Source organism: Accipiter gentilis, chromosome 26 (assembly GCF_929443795.1).
Source record: "Accipiter gentilis chromosome 26, bAccGen1.1, whole genome shotgun sequence".
NCBI classification, from domain to species: Eukaryota; Metazoa; Chordata; class Aves; order Accipitriformes; family Accipitridae; genus Astur; species Astur gentilis.
Genome location: NC_064905.1, coordinates 20,808,172 through 20,824,649, shown reverse-complemented (window position 1 = coordinate 20,824,649; position 16,478 = coordinate 20,808,172). Strand labels below are relative to the sequence as shown.

Sequence of the window (16,478 nt, the reverse complement as noted above, 5' to 3'; positions counted from 1 at the left end):
ACCTTTGTTTTGGGCCTTTAATGCTGCAAAGAGTTGAACTGCAGCAGTGTTTGCATATTAAATGCATTAAATACGTGCATCTTCTGTTACGCATGGTAAAATTATTAAGTGTAGATGAAATGCCAGACTGAAACAGGCCATGGGTGCATCTTATCATGCTCTTTGCCTTCAGCATTGCTTGTCTCTGTCTTTCGGAGGAAAGGGAAACCCCTATAATTAAATTTGAAAGCAGCTGATTTTCACTTGCTTTTTTAATTCAGTTGCTTGACAAAGAAAATCAATACTTTATCTTAAAGTATTTTTCCTCAGCTTTAGAATAAGATTTTCACAACAGCAGAAAGTTGAAACCAAAACCAACCATCAAGGGCTTGACATTTATTCAGAATGAGTCCTTCAATTGGAGATCTGCAACAGATTTAAAAATAACAGTCATAACATTTGGCTGTAGTAATTTGCAGTGTTCTTACTTCAAGATTTTGTGATGCTGGCAGACCTATCATTTCCTGGAGCCATTAACATCTATGCTTACATTTCCTTGGAGCTGCTGGGTCATACTGACTGATTTTAAAGTCTAGTTTTTCCAGTACTGCCTACAGTGCACCTAGGCAGGGTGATATCCTGGGAGGTAAGGATGAAAATTTCTCTGAGACCCAGCTCATGATCAGATTTTGCCCTGCCATATGAACACTAACAAACCTTGCAATTGTATCCTCATTTTTATAACTGTGGTTGCTACTTCTAGTCATCCCCTATCTTTCTTGCACTGATAGCAGAATTCAGAGGTTAATAGTATGTCTGTTAAAGTACCATCATCTTAATTGAGAGTGCTTGAGAAGAGCTAAAAATTGAGAAGTGTTATAAGCGTGTTGCCTTCTGGCTGATTATCATTTCCTTGTTCCTGCCCTTGTTCTGCAGGCTAGCATGAGCAGAAAGATGGAGTGGTCATTTTCATATCACTCCTGACTTCTGGTAGGAATCCGTGCTGTGGACACCTTGTCCTTGGTTGAGCTCTGAGCTCACTGTCTGATGCTGGGCAAAATATTTAGATATATTCCAAGCCTGTGTAGGAATCTGGGTGAGGATCCTGGTTGTTCAGAGCTTGGATAAGGGATATGGAGATAGGGCACTTAGCATTTTCCAAACACAGGGTTATTTCTGTGAACAGCTTTAGGGACCTTTTGGAAGGATTACTCAAAGGAAATGTTATGAATTGCCATGCGCCTCAAAGGAAATGTATTGCTCTGTTGCACAGTACTGAAGTACCTCACCTATGAACTGCCTGAGCTCTGTGAGTGAGTGATCATGATATTTTAAATTATTCAGGGCAAGGCACAAATGGAGAGCCAGCACTAATATTCTGCTCATCCTAGAGATGAAACAACCCTGGATAAAGGGACAGTAATCTCAGTCATTGAAAGTATACAAATAAGATGACTGTCAGCTGAGCAGTCGTCTCCAGTTGGTTGCCTTGAGTAACTTTTTAATGTTAGGTTTCTGTTTGCAGTATTTGATCTAGCCTGTGATGCGGCATAGTGACGTCCCTCCTCTGTATTTAGCCAGTATGCCTTACAGCAAGCTCTCACCAACCAAGAAGCAGGAATTGCACAACTTGAGCTTGGCATCATGATGCTACAGCTCTTTGGTGGTACTGTCACAGGAGCACCAGGGAAAGATGCATCAGATACAAAATACCATCCATGGATAAGTTATGAATCAGTCTTTGTCAATAAAGCACTGGTCCAACTTGGCTCCAATGCACAGTCTGTATCAGATCTCCAGTGAACTTGTGATTCTTCTTCTCAAGCAGACACAAGGTTTAGGCTTAATGGTTCTTATTCAGTAAAGTGTCTTATCACACTCCTAAAAGTTTTTAGTCCCCTGACTCAGCACCGTTTGAATCTGCTTCCCCTCACCCCCTGTAGATGGGTTAGGTTTGATTTTAGTGGTTTAGCTCACAGCCAATGTGAAGATCACTTTCTATGCCAGCATTATCTTTATTGAACTGTTCAACTTAGCGTGTTTGATAGTGTTATAGCAAGATATTTTGCAAGTTTATCTTTTAAATAAAGTATATTTTCCTTAGTTGTATATTGCCTTAATAGAAGCGTGCTTCTAAAATGCTTAAAACCAAATGTTGGTGGATTTCTTTTTTTGCAGGGTTCTCGGTGCTCCTCAGATGCTAACATGCTTGGAGAGATGATGTTTGGCTCTGTGGCGATGAGCTACAAGGGCTCCACATTGAAAATTCACCAGATCCGGTAAGATTAATTTTTTACTGCTGGTCTTTTCATAAGACTTACTCCTTAGTGCTAATATGTAATGAATTGAATGCCACAAGTGCAGAGTAAAAGGAATTTCTGGGTTTGCTTTAAAGTAACTCTGATGTCACTTTTTACACAAAAGGCTGTTATGTCCTGTTGAGGTCTATAAAATCTGCAGGGTTGTGAAATGGAAAGTAAAGCCTGTCTTGGCACTGTGTTTCTGACATTTTCCTTTTTGTCCTCTAGCTCACCTCCTCAGCTCATGCTCAGCAAGGTTTTCACAGCTCGCACTGGAAGTAGCATCTACGGAAGCCTGAATACGTGAGTCTATTGCAGATCATATCTATTGCACATAAGCAGATGAATGTAAGAACACAGAAGACCTTTTTTGGACCCTCCAGATTCTTTCTGTAGAAAAATAACTTCTTGTTCCCTGATCTGTTACATCCTGTCACTAGTGTCCTCACCTTTCTCTTGCGGTTGTCTTCACCTCAGTTTGATTTAAGCGAATGAATGAACCATTCCTTTAATGCTGATATGATGAAGCTTGATATAGTAAAGTACAAAAGTACCTGCAACCAGCAAAGGGGAAGAGATGAGAACAGAACACTGGAGTTGGGGAATTCAGTCCAAGAGGAAGAAAAAGGTGTTACAAAAACATGTGGGTTCCAAGAGTTCAGTGTTTAGTTTTCTGTGTATTAACTGACCCACCTGAAAATGTGGCCTAGGCTACGAAAGCTTTTTCTAGTGGAAGCCTGCATTCTTACCTTGTACATTCCATTCGGGCTATAATGAAGTAACACTATATTCTACTGAAATGCAAATCACTGTTTTTGTTGCATGTTTTCTGTTTGTTATAGGTTGCAGGACAGTCTTGAGTTCATTAATCAAGACAGCAATACGTTAAAGCCTGACCACAGTACAATTATGAATGGACTTCTTGGGAATATAGGTAATCACAAACAGATTTTATTTCCTAGTATCTTTAACCGAGTAATCATAGATTCTAGAATATGAAAGTCTTCTAAGTTGAATCAAATGTTAAAAAAGAAAAGGCAAGCTAAAGACATTACATGTTGGTGGGGTTTGGAGGAGAATAAATCGGACAGTTCAAGGAATTAGCAGTGGTTCAATGTCTGATACCTATGTGTATATAAAATACGTAATGGAAATATTTAGATACACTTAGGTTCAAATACAGAAAATGTTGTAAAACAACAGTCAGTAGAACTTTCTAAGCAGCGTATCTCGGATCAGGCAGGATTGATTCTGCCTGGCTCTGTTCCCATTTTATTTTAATTAGTAATTTTCATTCTGTTCTGTACTCTGGCCACGAGCGCATGTGCCTGTGTAGTTTGTACTAGTCTAAGTCAACCTTGCACAGTTGTGCTGGAGTTTTTGATCAGATTAGACAGAATCTCTTTTTGTTTTCTCCTCTTTCTTGGTCTGACCATGGAATCTAAGCAGTCTTGAAAAAACATCTGGCATCTTTGGTTCTCAGCCTTCGTGGAAGTGCTGTGGCTGAAGGCTCCATGAACATTAGATAACAGAAAGAGGAGAAGGTTTTGGCTTTTCCCCTTGGGGACAGTAGAGCTGATAGTAAAGATGCTGTAATTCAGTGCTTGGTTGTCCAGTGTAGCAGCCTGATGAGCTCTTCAGCATGTCTTCCCTTTCCCTTGGTTTAGATTATTGACTTTCCAAGCAAATGTCTGTTGTAGTAGGTGGAATAAGGGGCTTCTTTATACGTTTGCTTTCCAGAATATTGCTCTGTATAAAATACACTTTTCTAGTGTTAGAAGTAAGGAGTGAATTTGATGACTTTGTTACTTTAACTGGGTTTCTGGCTTTGATGTGCTCCTAATGCTTGTTGGGTGTGTTTACTTCTCTCCCTCACACTGACTTCGATAAGACTACACCTAAGCACGGGCTTAAATGCTTTTCAGGCTCAAAAGCAGCATACCTCATTAAAATAATTTCCAATAGTCCATTTACAAGGGAAGCCAATTAAAGTTGTAAGAACCTATTATCTATTAAATGTTTCCTAAATTCACCAAGTCAGGAAAGTTAAAAAGATGCATTTTTCTTAATTTTCAGTATTCCTGTCAGACTTTGGTTGTGATTTTTCACAGTGCATGAGTGAATGAAGTGCCTGGTCTAAGGGAGAAGAACTCACTTCATCTACTTTTAGGGTTTTGTTGTGGTTTGTGCTTGGCAAAAGTTTGCTGTATCACCAGTGTGATCTAAACTGCAAGTTTAAATTCAGATAATGCAACTATTAGGTGTGGACTCAATATGATTTAGGTGTAGTCAGTGCTACACGTTCATCTGTGTCTGGCTCTGTAGTGAGGGTGCCTCTTCCCCACCGAGCAGAAGGGTAACTGCCCTGAGAGCTGGCCAGGAGGTGTAGGCACCTCCGTGCAAGGGTGTGCAACAAGAATCGACAAGATTGCCCGCTAGAAGAGGATGCTGAAACTTTCTTTGTAATTGAGCTGCACGAGTTTTCAGTGGGTTCCACAGTGTTTGTTTACAGTTCCCCTTTCAATGCAGAGGGAACCATGGGTAAAGTACGTGAAGAAGTTAATCTGTAACTGCAGCATTTCTAACAACTGTTGGACAGCAAAGACTGCCCCTGACTCCTTGGCTCTTGCCAGCCTGTGATAGGAGAAGGGTCTGTGTGTTTTGGTTGGGAACTATTTACAAGCTGCTTTTTTTAGATATGCTGGTTGAAAAAAAAAAAAAAAAAGCAGCACTGGTCATGTCCTTTCCTTTAATGAGTGAAGACCTAAGAGAATGGGAGGGAGCTTTGTTGAGATGCAGCTTTCGTGTTTTGTATAATCAGAAAACTTTGAGTGAGCAGTAGCTTCAAATTTAGTAGAAGGACTGGTAATTAACTCATTAAAAATATCCGTGCATTCTTCCTGGCTGCATACAGTAAATATACTCTTTCCCTGGTATACCTACAATCCAGTATTATTTTTAAAAGGGACTACTAAGACTGCTAACAATTATTTGCTGTATGATCATTTCACTAAACTGATGTACTGACTGTTCTCGGAACAATTACTTCAGCCTATAATTTTCTGTTGGTTCTACTAAGATTAATTTCTGCCTGCCTTCTCCCCCTTCTTCCCCGTCGTCTTCAGCAACAGTGTTCTTCAGCCACCCCACCAGTGTGGATGTTAAAACAAACATTGTACTCCATGATGAATCTCCTGTTTGTGATCAAGTTAGGCTTTGAGCCTGCATAAATTAATCATTTTTCAACTTTAACAAAAAAAAAAAAAAAAAAAAAAAAAAAAGCCCTTGGAGAGAAATCCCATCCAACTATGGGAGGCAGTGTAAAGCCGGGTCTATTATTTTAATTCTATAAATACTATATAGTCCAACTGTAAGCTGTATCCTTGAATCAACATTCTTGTTAAGCATAAGAGCTGTTCTCCTGCATTATGTTAGTCTGCATTTATGTTGGCTTATATCTTTCTTATATCTATCCCTGCCCTGGCCCCCTCCCTACAGACTGTTCTGCTTTACTAACCTCATTCTTTCATGTGTATTTTACGTTTTGCCATGTAGGTCTTTCACAGCTTTGCAGCCCTAGGCGGGCATTCTCAGAGCAAGGTCCGCTCCGCCTGATCCGGAGCGCCTCTTTCTTTGCAGGTTTGCAGTGTGCTGTGTGCTGTGCTGTGTGGCTAGTCTAGCTGGTGTGACAAAACTGTGTGGATTTGTAGTTTAGCCCTGGAAATAAGATTTTTGGGTTTTTTAAATACAAAATGGACAGTGATGTCTGCTCTCTTACCTTTTTGGATACATGCTTTAAATCCCCAGAGGACAGCAGGCATTTTAATAGTCCTCTTCGGGGTTGGTTGGTTGTGTTGTTTTGTTTTGGAAACATATGTTTGATGGTGGATTTCATATTTCTGGAAATAATATTTCACAATAGTGTCAAGCTATTTTGATCTGGACTTGTTTCAACCAAACTGTAAAAACTAAAGCTAAACTAGGTTCATTTAAAATGGGCATTTCTTGCTTTTAGTGGTTGGGTCTTATTTCCATGGCTGAGTAGCTTTTATTTCACACACATATTTGTAAAATACATCACGTTTAAAGACTATTGAGCCTGAGACACTTTTGATCTTGTGTATATGCAGACTGTGAATCTGGACAGCTTACAGCTTAGTTGAACAACCAATGCACTGCTCACAATTTAAAAGTATTTATTTTCTTCAAGACAGCATTGTAAAATCCTTTTAAGATTATATATATAATACCTAAGAAAGGTGTACAAATGAAGTTATATTTAGATTGGTTTTGGGTGGGTTTTTTGTCCATGCACTGAGTACTACCAATGTGACCAACATCCTTTTGGTACATTAAAATGTCATTGAAAAATACCTGTGTAAAGAAACAAAGGGTACTAGTTTTAGTTTGTACTAAAATAGGTGTATAGACTTCAGAAAAACACATACAAGCTTTTCAGATAAGTGTTTTGGCTTGTTCAGCTAAGCAGCCTTTCTTGGTGATGGCCTTGTGCAGTGCTGTTGATCTGAATTAATGAGCATGTTTTTTGTTTCATTAATTACATGGAGATCTGCAAACAAGAAAGGAACTGTATATTCCCCTGCTAATTGGTATTCCTTGTTTTACAGTTCATAGCAACCCTATGGATATGCCTGGGAGGGAGCAGAATGAGGACAGAGACAGCGGTATAGCAAGATCTGGTAATGTCAGTTCCATGTGTTAACCCTGTGAACTCCAAAAATATTCAGTAGTATTCGTCACTGAGATGTCTAGACATTATCAAAAAGTTTTCCCTGTGCTGAAATGTGATTGTTCTGTTTTGTTATATATGAGCATTAATGCACACCTATATGTATATGTACAGATGTTGTAGGTGTCAAGGTTGTTGCATTAGGAACCTCACAGAGATAATCCGAACAGCAGTGCAATTTATTAAAGCATGCTGCAAGTAAACAAGCCAAATTAAATATTGAAATGAGTTTGCAGCATTTCTAAACAATACTTGTTGTCATCTCCTTTCCAAGTTGAGGAGGACTGTAATATTAAAACATGAATTCACCTCCACAACACCCCTCTCCTTCCCCCCAGATTCAGGATATTGGGCACTTCAGGTTAGGATTGGAAAGGCTGTTAAAGGATGTGATTAACGCTACTCCTTTCCACAAAGAATTTATTTCCCAATACTCAGGGTTGATGAGCAAGGTGCAGCCTGTATGTTGCCTATTATGTAAAGCTGCAGGACTGTCCCACCCTTGTAGTGCTTGTATATCTTGTTAATGTTCTTATAAACTGGTTATTTTTCGATATGAAACATAGAGGAACAGAAGAGAAGGCACTTGAGAAGCAACACCAGTTTATCTTGAGGGGCTTCGTTTAGTTGCTGGTATTATTTTCCAAATGCTCTTTCTTCTGGAGAGATTTTTATTTATTCCTCTTATTATTGCAGCATCTCTTAGCAGTCTGCTCATCACTCCGTTTCCATCTCCGGGCTCTTCATTTAACAAAAGCTGTGCTAGCAGTTACCAGCGGCGTTGGCGTCGCAGTCAGACTACCAGCTTGGAGAATGGGGTCTTCCCTCGATGGTGAGCTGGGAATGAAAATGCGGGTTGCTGCCCATAAATTTTCCACCATTGTCAGCTTGATTCTGCTCTTGCATATGTACATCTGCTCTTGCTGTTGCTTTCTGTGGGGTATTTACAGAGGTGTAAGTCAGGCTGCACTTCAACGCCTGATCTTTTTTAGTATCTGTTTTCTTCACAGCATTTGTTGTTTTGCACTAACTAGAAAGCCTTCAGCAAAACGTAAACCTGTAGGCTGTACTTTTGAGGATAAGAAGCCCTAAAATCCTACTCAAAACACAAATTCTTGGCAGAGATGGGAGAGAACTAGAGTACCATATTCTGACCCCAGAAACACTTTGAATCTGGTTCCAGCTTTTGTGATTGCAGGATCAATTAATGGTTGCTTGTAAAAAAACTGCAAAGTGGATGTTACCAGAGGTGATGATTTGACAACACATGCAAACAGAAGGTGTTTATTGAAGTGAAATGTTCAAGAATTGAATTACACAGGAAACTGAGATACAACTTTAAGCAGTGGATTACATTAACTTTCTACTTTTTTTCATGCTTCAAGGTCCATGGATGAAAGCTTTAACTTGTCAGATGACAGCTCTGGTCCTAGCCCAGGAATTGTTAGGAAGAAAAAGATAGCAATTGGAGTTATTTTTTCACTCTCGAGAGATGAAGATGAAAACAACAAATTTAATGAGTTTTTCTTCTCACACTTTCCTCTTTTTGAGAGTCACATGAACAAACTGAAGAGTGCGATAGAACAGGTAAACACAGTCTCTTTTGATTCTTGCACTTGTATTGCTGTACGTTCCCCCCAGCCCTGTCAGATTAATTCCTAACTCTTGTTACTAGTTTACAAAAGTGGGATCAACTTGCTGTGGGGTATTGGAATTGCACCAGAGAAGAGCTTTGCTCCACAGCATCTTTGATGGTGTTTCTTATTGCTAGCAAAAGCACAACACAGGGTGAGGACAGAGCATGCTGCGTTACGCTACAGGGATTGCTGACAGCTAGAACAGTCGCTAGGCTGTGTAAGCTCCCAGCCAGCCCTGGATCAGCCAAGGGGGAAAGGTGCTTTTAAGACCACCTCTACCTCCCTGCTTCAGCTGTATCTGAGTCTAGTGGATTGCAGGGTCAGAAACTATCCCTAGGCTATTCCAGGCTGTAAATAAATATCGAGCTTTTTTCTTTCTCTTTTTTTAACCCCCTGATTCTGATGTGTAGGAAATTTTCGAAGATTGACATTTCAAATATGCGGTTAGATTTGCTTCAAATCTCTCTTCTAGGAAATACTTAGTGGTTACTTCGCCACTGCAGTGAAAACTTTGACCCCTTTTATGCCTTGAATGATGAAAAGCACAGAAGAAGCAGAGGCTGCAAGTGCATGTGCCTCACCTATCTTTCCTCAGATATGAAAGTTGGCACTTGTACCATCGTTTTATCACTTAAAAAAAAATTATTTGCATGACTAGTTGCATGAAAGATAAAGTCAAACACATGACTTTGTTTTCCATTTTCTGTGCTTCTGTAGCTATGTGTTACTTATCTGTTTAATGATTGTTTTCAAGGCTATGAAAATGAGTCGTAGATCAGCTGATGCCAGTCAGCGGAGTTTGGCATATAACAGAATTGTTGATGCCCTTAATGAATTCAGGTGAGCAGTTTGTCTCCTATCTTTTGTGTCTGTTTCTTCAAAAGCACTCAAGTCTGTTTTAGAAGGATCTTCTCCTTAGTGCAGGATAAGTAACATGTCTAAAGTCTTCTGCAAAAGTAAGTACAATAAAGGTATTGGTGATAGCAAGCCGTTAGAATCTGTTTGTGTTTTTAGATTTTGCCAAGTATGTATATCCATCAGGGCTTGTTGTGAACAGGACATAGATGATGAAGGCTTTCTGTGCTTTAGGTAGTAATGGAGCTCCCAGCAACCTCTTAAATTATCTTTTATGGTCCGTTGCGAGGGGGAAAAGAATTGCAAAGCCGTTAGGGAAATCCTCCTCTAGTGTATATTTTCCTGATGTGTGAGCAAAGCAAGACTTTTACCCTGCTCCAAATTCAGCTCTAAAGGCGTTTCAGATAACCAGCTACTAAGAAGGAGGACTATCTTTTTCACACAGTAAAATGCAGTACTGTAATCTCTTGCTATCAGTACCTGCAGAGCGCCTCTATTCAACAGTTAATATACAAAGTAACAGAGATAAGCACATCCCTGGCATTTAACTGTATTTTCTTTCCATAGTTTAAGTCATGGGGAGGGAATTAAGATGAAATCCGTCTGTTTCAAGTGATTCATCTTCTCTCAGATGGGAGTGGCAGGGTGCTTCCTTTTACAACCAGCATAGAATTACTTTTAAAAGACATTATAGGAGAGCGCTCTGATGTTGCAAAAAGAAAATCCTGACATCAGGATGTATTTTACCGAACAGTGAAAGATCCTGAGGGCTCACCCATTTTTCTACAATTCCACTTACCACCTGAATGCCATGGATTAGGTGGTGTTGCAGGATGAAGGCACAGTATATTTTTTAATTTTTTTTTTTTTTTTTAAATTTTTTAGAACCTCACCTCCGGGCAGTTGTGAGGGAGGGCAGAGGATATGTTTGGTAGGGACAGGAGGCAGGGAAGAGCGAGCACGTGGGCCTGCGGTGAGAGGTGGATGGGATCAGCAGTGCCAAGAGAGGGAGCAGAGGGAGCTCGTGACTGCTGGGAGCAGCCGATCCTGCCCAGGGGCCTGAGACGAGTCTGGCAACTCTGAGCAGCCACAGTGGTTCCCCTGCTCCCCCCAGCTCTGCTCTGTCTCTCCTCCCCATTCTCACCCCAAGCCAGTTCTCTGCATTCCCACCCCCTGATAACACCACCTCCCCAGCTGTTTTCCCAAAACTTCCCCCAAAACGTTCCCCCTCAAGATACATGCAGCGGACTTTGCCCATTCTCCTTTGTCCTTCCAAGTTAAACAGTTCCAGAGTGCTGGGGAGGGGTGCATATCCCGAGTCAAACGTAGGGAAAAATAACCCTGAAAACACAGGCCAAATCCCCCTTGCTAGCTTTTTCCTCCTTGGAGGAAAGCTTGGCAGTGCTGAGCTGGGATGGGACAAGGAAGGCTGCTCTTGTCGGACCAAGGAGGAAAATAACGTCCCACTGGACATGGGAGGATTGGCACTCTCCTGAGCCGCTGTAAGACGCAGTCATTCACATGACACAGCCATTGCGTAACCAGCACTGGAAGCATGTGTCTAACTACCAGCTTTATGCAGAGGTTTCCATGGTGATACAAATATTACTCTTTAATAGTGTAACGAGGTAAATTAAATCCAGTTTAATTTCATATAAATGAATTTCCTGGGGCAGCAGACTTTGGCAATTCTGGGGGGTTTTTTTTGGTGTGGGGTTTTTTTTGTTGTTTTCTGGGTTTTTGGTTTTTTTTAAGCAAGTGCATTCCGAGGTGTCCACCCAGCCAGTGCCCCCACCAGGCCAGTCCTGCAGGCGGGCAAAGGTCCTCGTGCCTCCGCGGTATCTCGGGGTGGCAATGTGTGCTGCCATCAAGAAAAACATTACTGTAACATGCAAGAGCCACTTGCTTTTCAAAGCAATGCAATATGTGTCTGGTAAGAAAAAAAAAAAGGTATATTTGAATACTGAAGGCTGGATGCAAAGATGCTTTGGCACAGGTTCAGCAAACCCATTTAGGCCACTATTATCTCTTTAGGAGTCTGCTTTCCCACTGAAGTCACGGGGAAGTCAGGAGCCTGAGTCCTTTGGTGAACCTGAGACTTGCGTTGATTCCTGCCCTCTTAGCAAATTGTGCTGGAGGGAAGAAGGGTGCTGACTTCAGTGAGTTGGTGTTTCTGAAACGTAATCCCGTGCTGGTTTAACTCATTGGAGTCTTTTTTTTTCTTCTTCTTCTTTTAAGGAGGAGGGCTTTTTTTTTTAAGGAGGTTTTTTTGTTTGTTTTTTTTAAAAAAAAACAAACCCAGACTTCCAGAAGTTCTCAAGTGTAGCTGATGTGCACTCTTCTGGTGATTACAACAACCTCAAATCACTGGGGCATGGGGGACCAGCTACACGCTGCCGTGCTGATCAGCGAAGGGCGGAGGAAGGGTGACGGGTGTTATCGTAGCCTCCTGCCATCCTAAAGTCCCCTCCTGCCGGGAAGGTGCTGTGGTTGTAGGTCTGCCTGCTAGCCTGCAAGCAGGGTTGTTGCAAGGAGCTGGCTGCGGGGTCAGCCAGGCATTTACAGGCGTTTACCTGCCGGTACTGGGGGTTGAGGGGGAGTAAAGAAGACAGCAAAACAGACCCCTTCCTTTGCTCTTGTCATCTCATCCTGTGAAAAACAAAGCTGCCTTCTCTGAAAGGCCTAGGCTGCTTCTGCAAATCGGTGCTATTGATAAATTTGCTATCAATTTGGTGCCTAGCTCCAGGCCTACTCTTGCATCCTTATTCACTTTACAACAATTTTTAATTTTCTAAAGCACTGATGGATTTAGCTATTAACACTTGACTTAGAGGCTTAAAACTCTTTGGATGTCAGCTGTGCAGACACATGACTTATGAAATAAGCTACTGTACTTGCATAAACATTTCGACTCCCCTGGTCCCCGAGGCCAATGCAGCACATTGATAATACAGATTATGCATCTGACTAATACCTGTGTGGCAAATACGCAGACTGGCAAGGAAACACTGAACGCAAGGCCTAGGGAAACACCTCTCTGCTTTCTGGCAGCCACGTTTGATCCTATTTTATGCCAGTAATTTTTAAGCAGTTTAAGCTGCTGAGAACAGAGTGGTGCATTTTGCTCAGCGGTGCAGGCTGGCCCCTGTGCCAGCATGGGCACAGGAGTGGCATGGGCTCCTGCACTCACTGCAGCAATTACTGCCTTCATTTTTTTTTTTTCCTTTTTAAGGAAAAATCATCTTTGGAAAGAAGGAATCAGGATAGGGAGCAAATGCACCTGAATTAAGTTTTAGAAACCGCTGATGTTTTTTCTTTTTTGAAACAATCCCTAAAGAGGTGCTAAGCTTTGCCATTACGTTGCAACTCATAAATAGCAAGAGCAGCTCTCACAGCACAGTGCCGAGGGTCAGAAGTGTTTCCCTTGGGGAGGAAGGGGGCTGCAGAGGGATGCTGTCATCCACGAGAAGCCATCTGGCTCCTTTGGTTTGTACCGCACCAGGGAAAGATGTCTCGGACTGGTACCAAAATCCAAGACAAAGGCCGGGGAGGTTCGTGGGTGTAATTGGGTGAGGGTGAAGCGGGGAGCAGCACAACGCTTGACCCGTGGCGATGCCGCGGCACCGCGAGCACCGTCGTGTCTGCAAGCAGCAGGGCCGAGCGCCTCGGTGCCATCTGTGCCCGCAGAGCAGACAAACCCCCAGAGGGTTTGCAGGAGGGGTTTTGCTCAGGTCTTCATTTTTGTTGGGCTGGGCTGTGTGCTTTGGTTTTGAGCTATGTTTAGATATGAAGGTGTTTCCTGAGGAGGTCTCCCAGCCCCTGTCCCTGCTGCACCCATTCCTGGTGCTGAGGTGCCCTGTAAGTTCCAGGCTGTAGTTCAGCCTCCCAGAAGCATTTCCAAATATAAACCGTTTTAAATGTACTGCAACCCTCAAAAGAACAGAGTCTCTGGTTAACTGAACTTTCCCTCGCATGCGGCTGCTCGATGCTGGTGTGCATGGGGGGTGGCGAGCGGAGCGGAGGGGAGGGGAGGGGGCTGCTTGCTGCAGATGGCCAAGAAGGGTCAATTTGATTTTTTAATGGTTGTTGGTTTTTAAATCTGGTTAACTTCCCTGTAGTGTTTTAGGGTTTTGTTGTTGTTGTTGGGGTTTTTTTTGTTTGGTTTTTTTTTGTTTGTTCGTTCTTTAATAAATGGAAGGGAGAGCATTTCCTCCGTGTTTGCAGAGCTGGAAAGCAGTTAATCCTTGCCCTTGGTTTCTGTGCCATTGCTGCCTGCGCTGGCATGGAGGGTTCCCTGCACTGCAGTCACATGCCTGCTGGCTGCCAGCCAGGGCAATCTGATCTCTCTCTGAGGAAACACTATCAGTTGCAGATGCAGCCAGGGTTACCAGAATAGTAAATAACGAATCACAAGACTTGGTCTATCTTTTCAACGAAAACAAATATTTTAATATGTTGGGTTTAGTGTAGAAGTACTTTCTTTTTTCAAAACAGCCAAGCTGCAAGAGGCTTGGCTTGGGTTAGTTTGCATATGAAGGAGAAATAAGCTGTATTTTACATTAAGTTGTTCCATTTATCTTCAGCTTCTAAGGTCAGCTGTGTCGGGGGGGTGCAAGTTTCAATACTTGTTTTGAGCTTTGAAACTCACCAAGCTTTGAAGTCCCTGGACTTGGGGTTTCTCCCTTTCTTTGGGCCTCTTTAACATCCACTCCAGTTAATGGGCTGTGAACAGAAAGCTTTCCCTTAACAATCCCACCTCCAGTCCTAACTTGCTACTGCCAAGGCATGAAATGCCGGTGCCCCAAGAGCACGGCACTGCCGGAGACCCTCCGGTTACCCCAGCGATGTGGCAGTGCCGGTGTGCCCCAGCTGCATGTCCCACTCGCATCTTACCTGGCAGGACTGTTGTGCCTGGGTCAGTAACCAGGCTGTGCTTTCCTCCCAAGAGAAGGACCAGCAGCAGAGGGTAAAGTAGAGCAACTCTGAGGCTGCTCTAAACTGACCCAGCAAAGAGCCCCCGGGTGCTATGGGTCTGGTAAGCTCAAAGGTTACTTGACTTTCCCCCTTTCCAGCCCATTGACTGTTTTCTGGCTTTCCTATCATGCTTGTGGCAGTGTCTGAAAATCTAACCTTTGAGGAAGACGGGGTTGATTTTTACTATTGTGAACACGCAGGATGGAATTTGTATTTAATGAAAACTGATAGAAAAAAACAAGGCAGCAAATGCCACTGTCCCCCTCACCCCTTTCTTCTCGAGCAGTCCCAGTGACTTCGGCACAGTGCACGGTCACCTTTGCTGCCCTTTGCGGAGCTGCTCTGGGGGTCCCGTCACCATACAGCTGCTTTCTTCTCTGCCGAATAGCCGGGGAATAACTCCTTGTCCCCTGAGTGCCCCTCGTACCGGCGCTGCTGTGTGCTGCTCTGCTGCTGACATGCCGGGCTCTTTAACTTTAAACACTAAACCACGGAAGATTCGGCAGCTGCTGCTCGAGTGTGTTTGCCTGCCTGACACGCACAGCCATTGCTTTTCTTCTGGAAGTGTCTATAAATTTTTAGACCAACATATCCGGAGAAGATCTTTATAAATCAAGGCTGGTACTAGGGATAATGGGATAATGTAAATCTTTGTCTTATAAAAGAAAAGTATCTCTTCTACAAAAAGTGGTGCATTAGGTGGGGAGAAACCTGAATTGATCAGTCATTTCCTTTGCTGTTTTGGTTTTTTTCAGGCATACATTTTTACTGTGATGAAAATACAGGTTCCCAACATAGGCATTGTACTTAAAACTATCATTTAGTTTAGAATTTAGAGGAGTTTAACAGTAATCTGAGGGGGTTTAATCTGGTGTTTTACTGCAGAGCCAAAGTTTTAATCATACATTTACTGACCTCTGTAGAGTCGAAGAGGATGTGGGTAGGTGCATAATCCTTGAAACCACGGGGTAACTTTGACTCTAATGTGCTATATTTAAAGCTAAAGTAGTAAGCTGGTCCCCTGCTCTACAAATCCACGCTTTTGTGGGTTTGGCCTGGAGATACACCAATTTTTTAAAGCAAGGAGGAAGTTAAGGTATTTTTATAAGTCAGATGCACATAGACTTGCCCTAGTCATAAAGCAAGCAGAACTATGGAGGATTTACATGTTTTGAATGAAATGGAGGGAAAACAGGGAGATAACAACAACAATGAATGATAACAGATCATTCATTTCTTCTTCATTCAGAACAGGGCAGCTCTTGACTTTTGACAGGGAACGTTACTGTGTTTGGGATCACTTTAGGCAGATGCATGAAGAACCTGTGAGGCTTAACTCTCCGAGGTGGAAGGGTGCGTTCATATTATTTAATGAACAACACGGTTTGGATAATGGTTGATGAGAGAAATTTTGTTTCTGATAGAAATGACAGCTGGAACTAAATGTTGCAGTAAATTCTTTGAGTTGGGATCTCTGCCTTTTTTTTTTTTTGTTTAGTCTTCTGGATTTTGTTTTGTTTTCTAGAACGACTATTTGCAATCTCTACACGATGCCACGGATTGGGGAGCCTGTCTGGCTTACTATGATGTCAGGGACACCAGAAAAGAACCAGCTTTGCCATCGCTTCATGAAGGAATTCACATTCTTGATGGAAAATGCTTCTAAAAACCAGTATGGTGGATTATAGTTTTTAAATTACATGTGTGTTATGCCTTTTTATTTCAAACCAATTTTTGAATCAGTTTTTAAATCCTGGTAATCGAAGAATCAAAAGGCCATCCATAAATACCTTCTTTTTAAACCAAAAAAGAAACAGGAAAGTATCTCATTAAATGCCTGCTTCCTGCTTCCTCTAAATCTTGGTAGAGGCTAAACATTTGAAACATGTCCATAGGAAGCGCGTGATGGGTGTGTATGTCTGGAAGGGGGTGAACATACCTTATGAAATGCATTAATCTACCTTTCAAAATCAGTTATCATAT

At 42.2% G+C, this 16,478-nt stretch overlaps 1 protein-coding gene across 3 annotated transcripts in view; it reads left to right on the top strand.

Moving 5' to 3' along the window:
• FNIP1 (folliculin interacting protein 1) overlaps positions 1–16,478 on the top strand; it is a 70,964-nt gene that overhangs the window by 42,359 nt on the left and 12,127 nt on the right. For 2 of the 3 annotated variants that reach the window (XM_049830075.1, XM_049830076.1), the window contains exons 4-12: positions 2,158–2,258; positions 2,508–2,582; positions 3,122–3,213; positions 5,835–5,918; positions 6,908–6,979; positions 7,726–7,861; positions 8,415–8,616; positions 9,421–9,506; positions 16,021–16,167. In XM_049830075.1, the coding sequence (XP_049686032.1) occupies positions 2,158–2,258; positions 2,508–2,582; positions 3,122–3,213; positions 5,835–5,918; positions 6,908–6,979; positions 7,726–7,861; positions 8,415–8,616; positions 9,421–9,506; positions 16,021–16,167 (995 nt within the window). The remainder of the gene's footprint in view (positions 1–2,157; positions 2,259–2,507; positions 2,583–3,121; positions 3,214–5,834; positions 5,919–6,907; positions 6,980–7,725; positions 7,862–8,414; positions 8,617–9,420; positions 9,507–16,020; positions 16,168–16,478) is intronic. The other variant, XM_049830077.1, reaches the window with a different exon arrangement.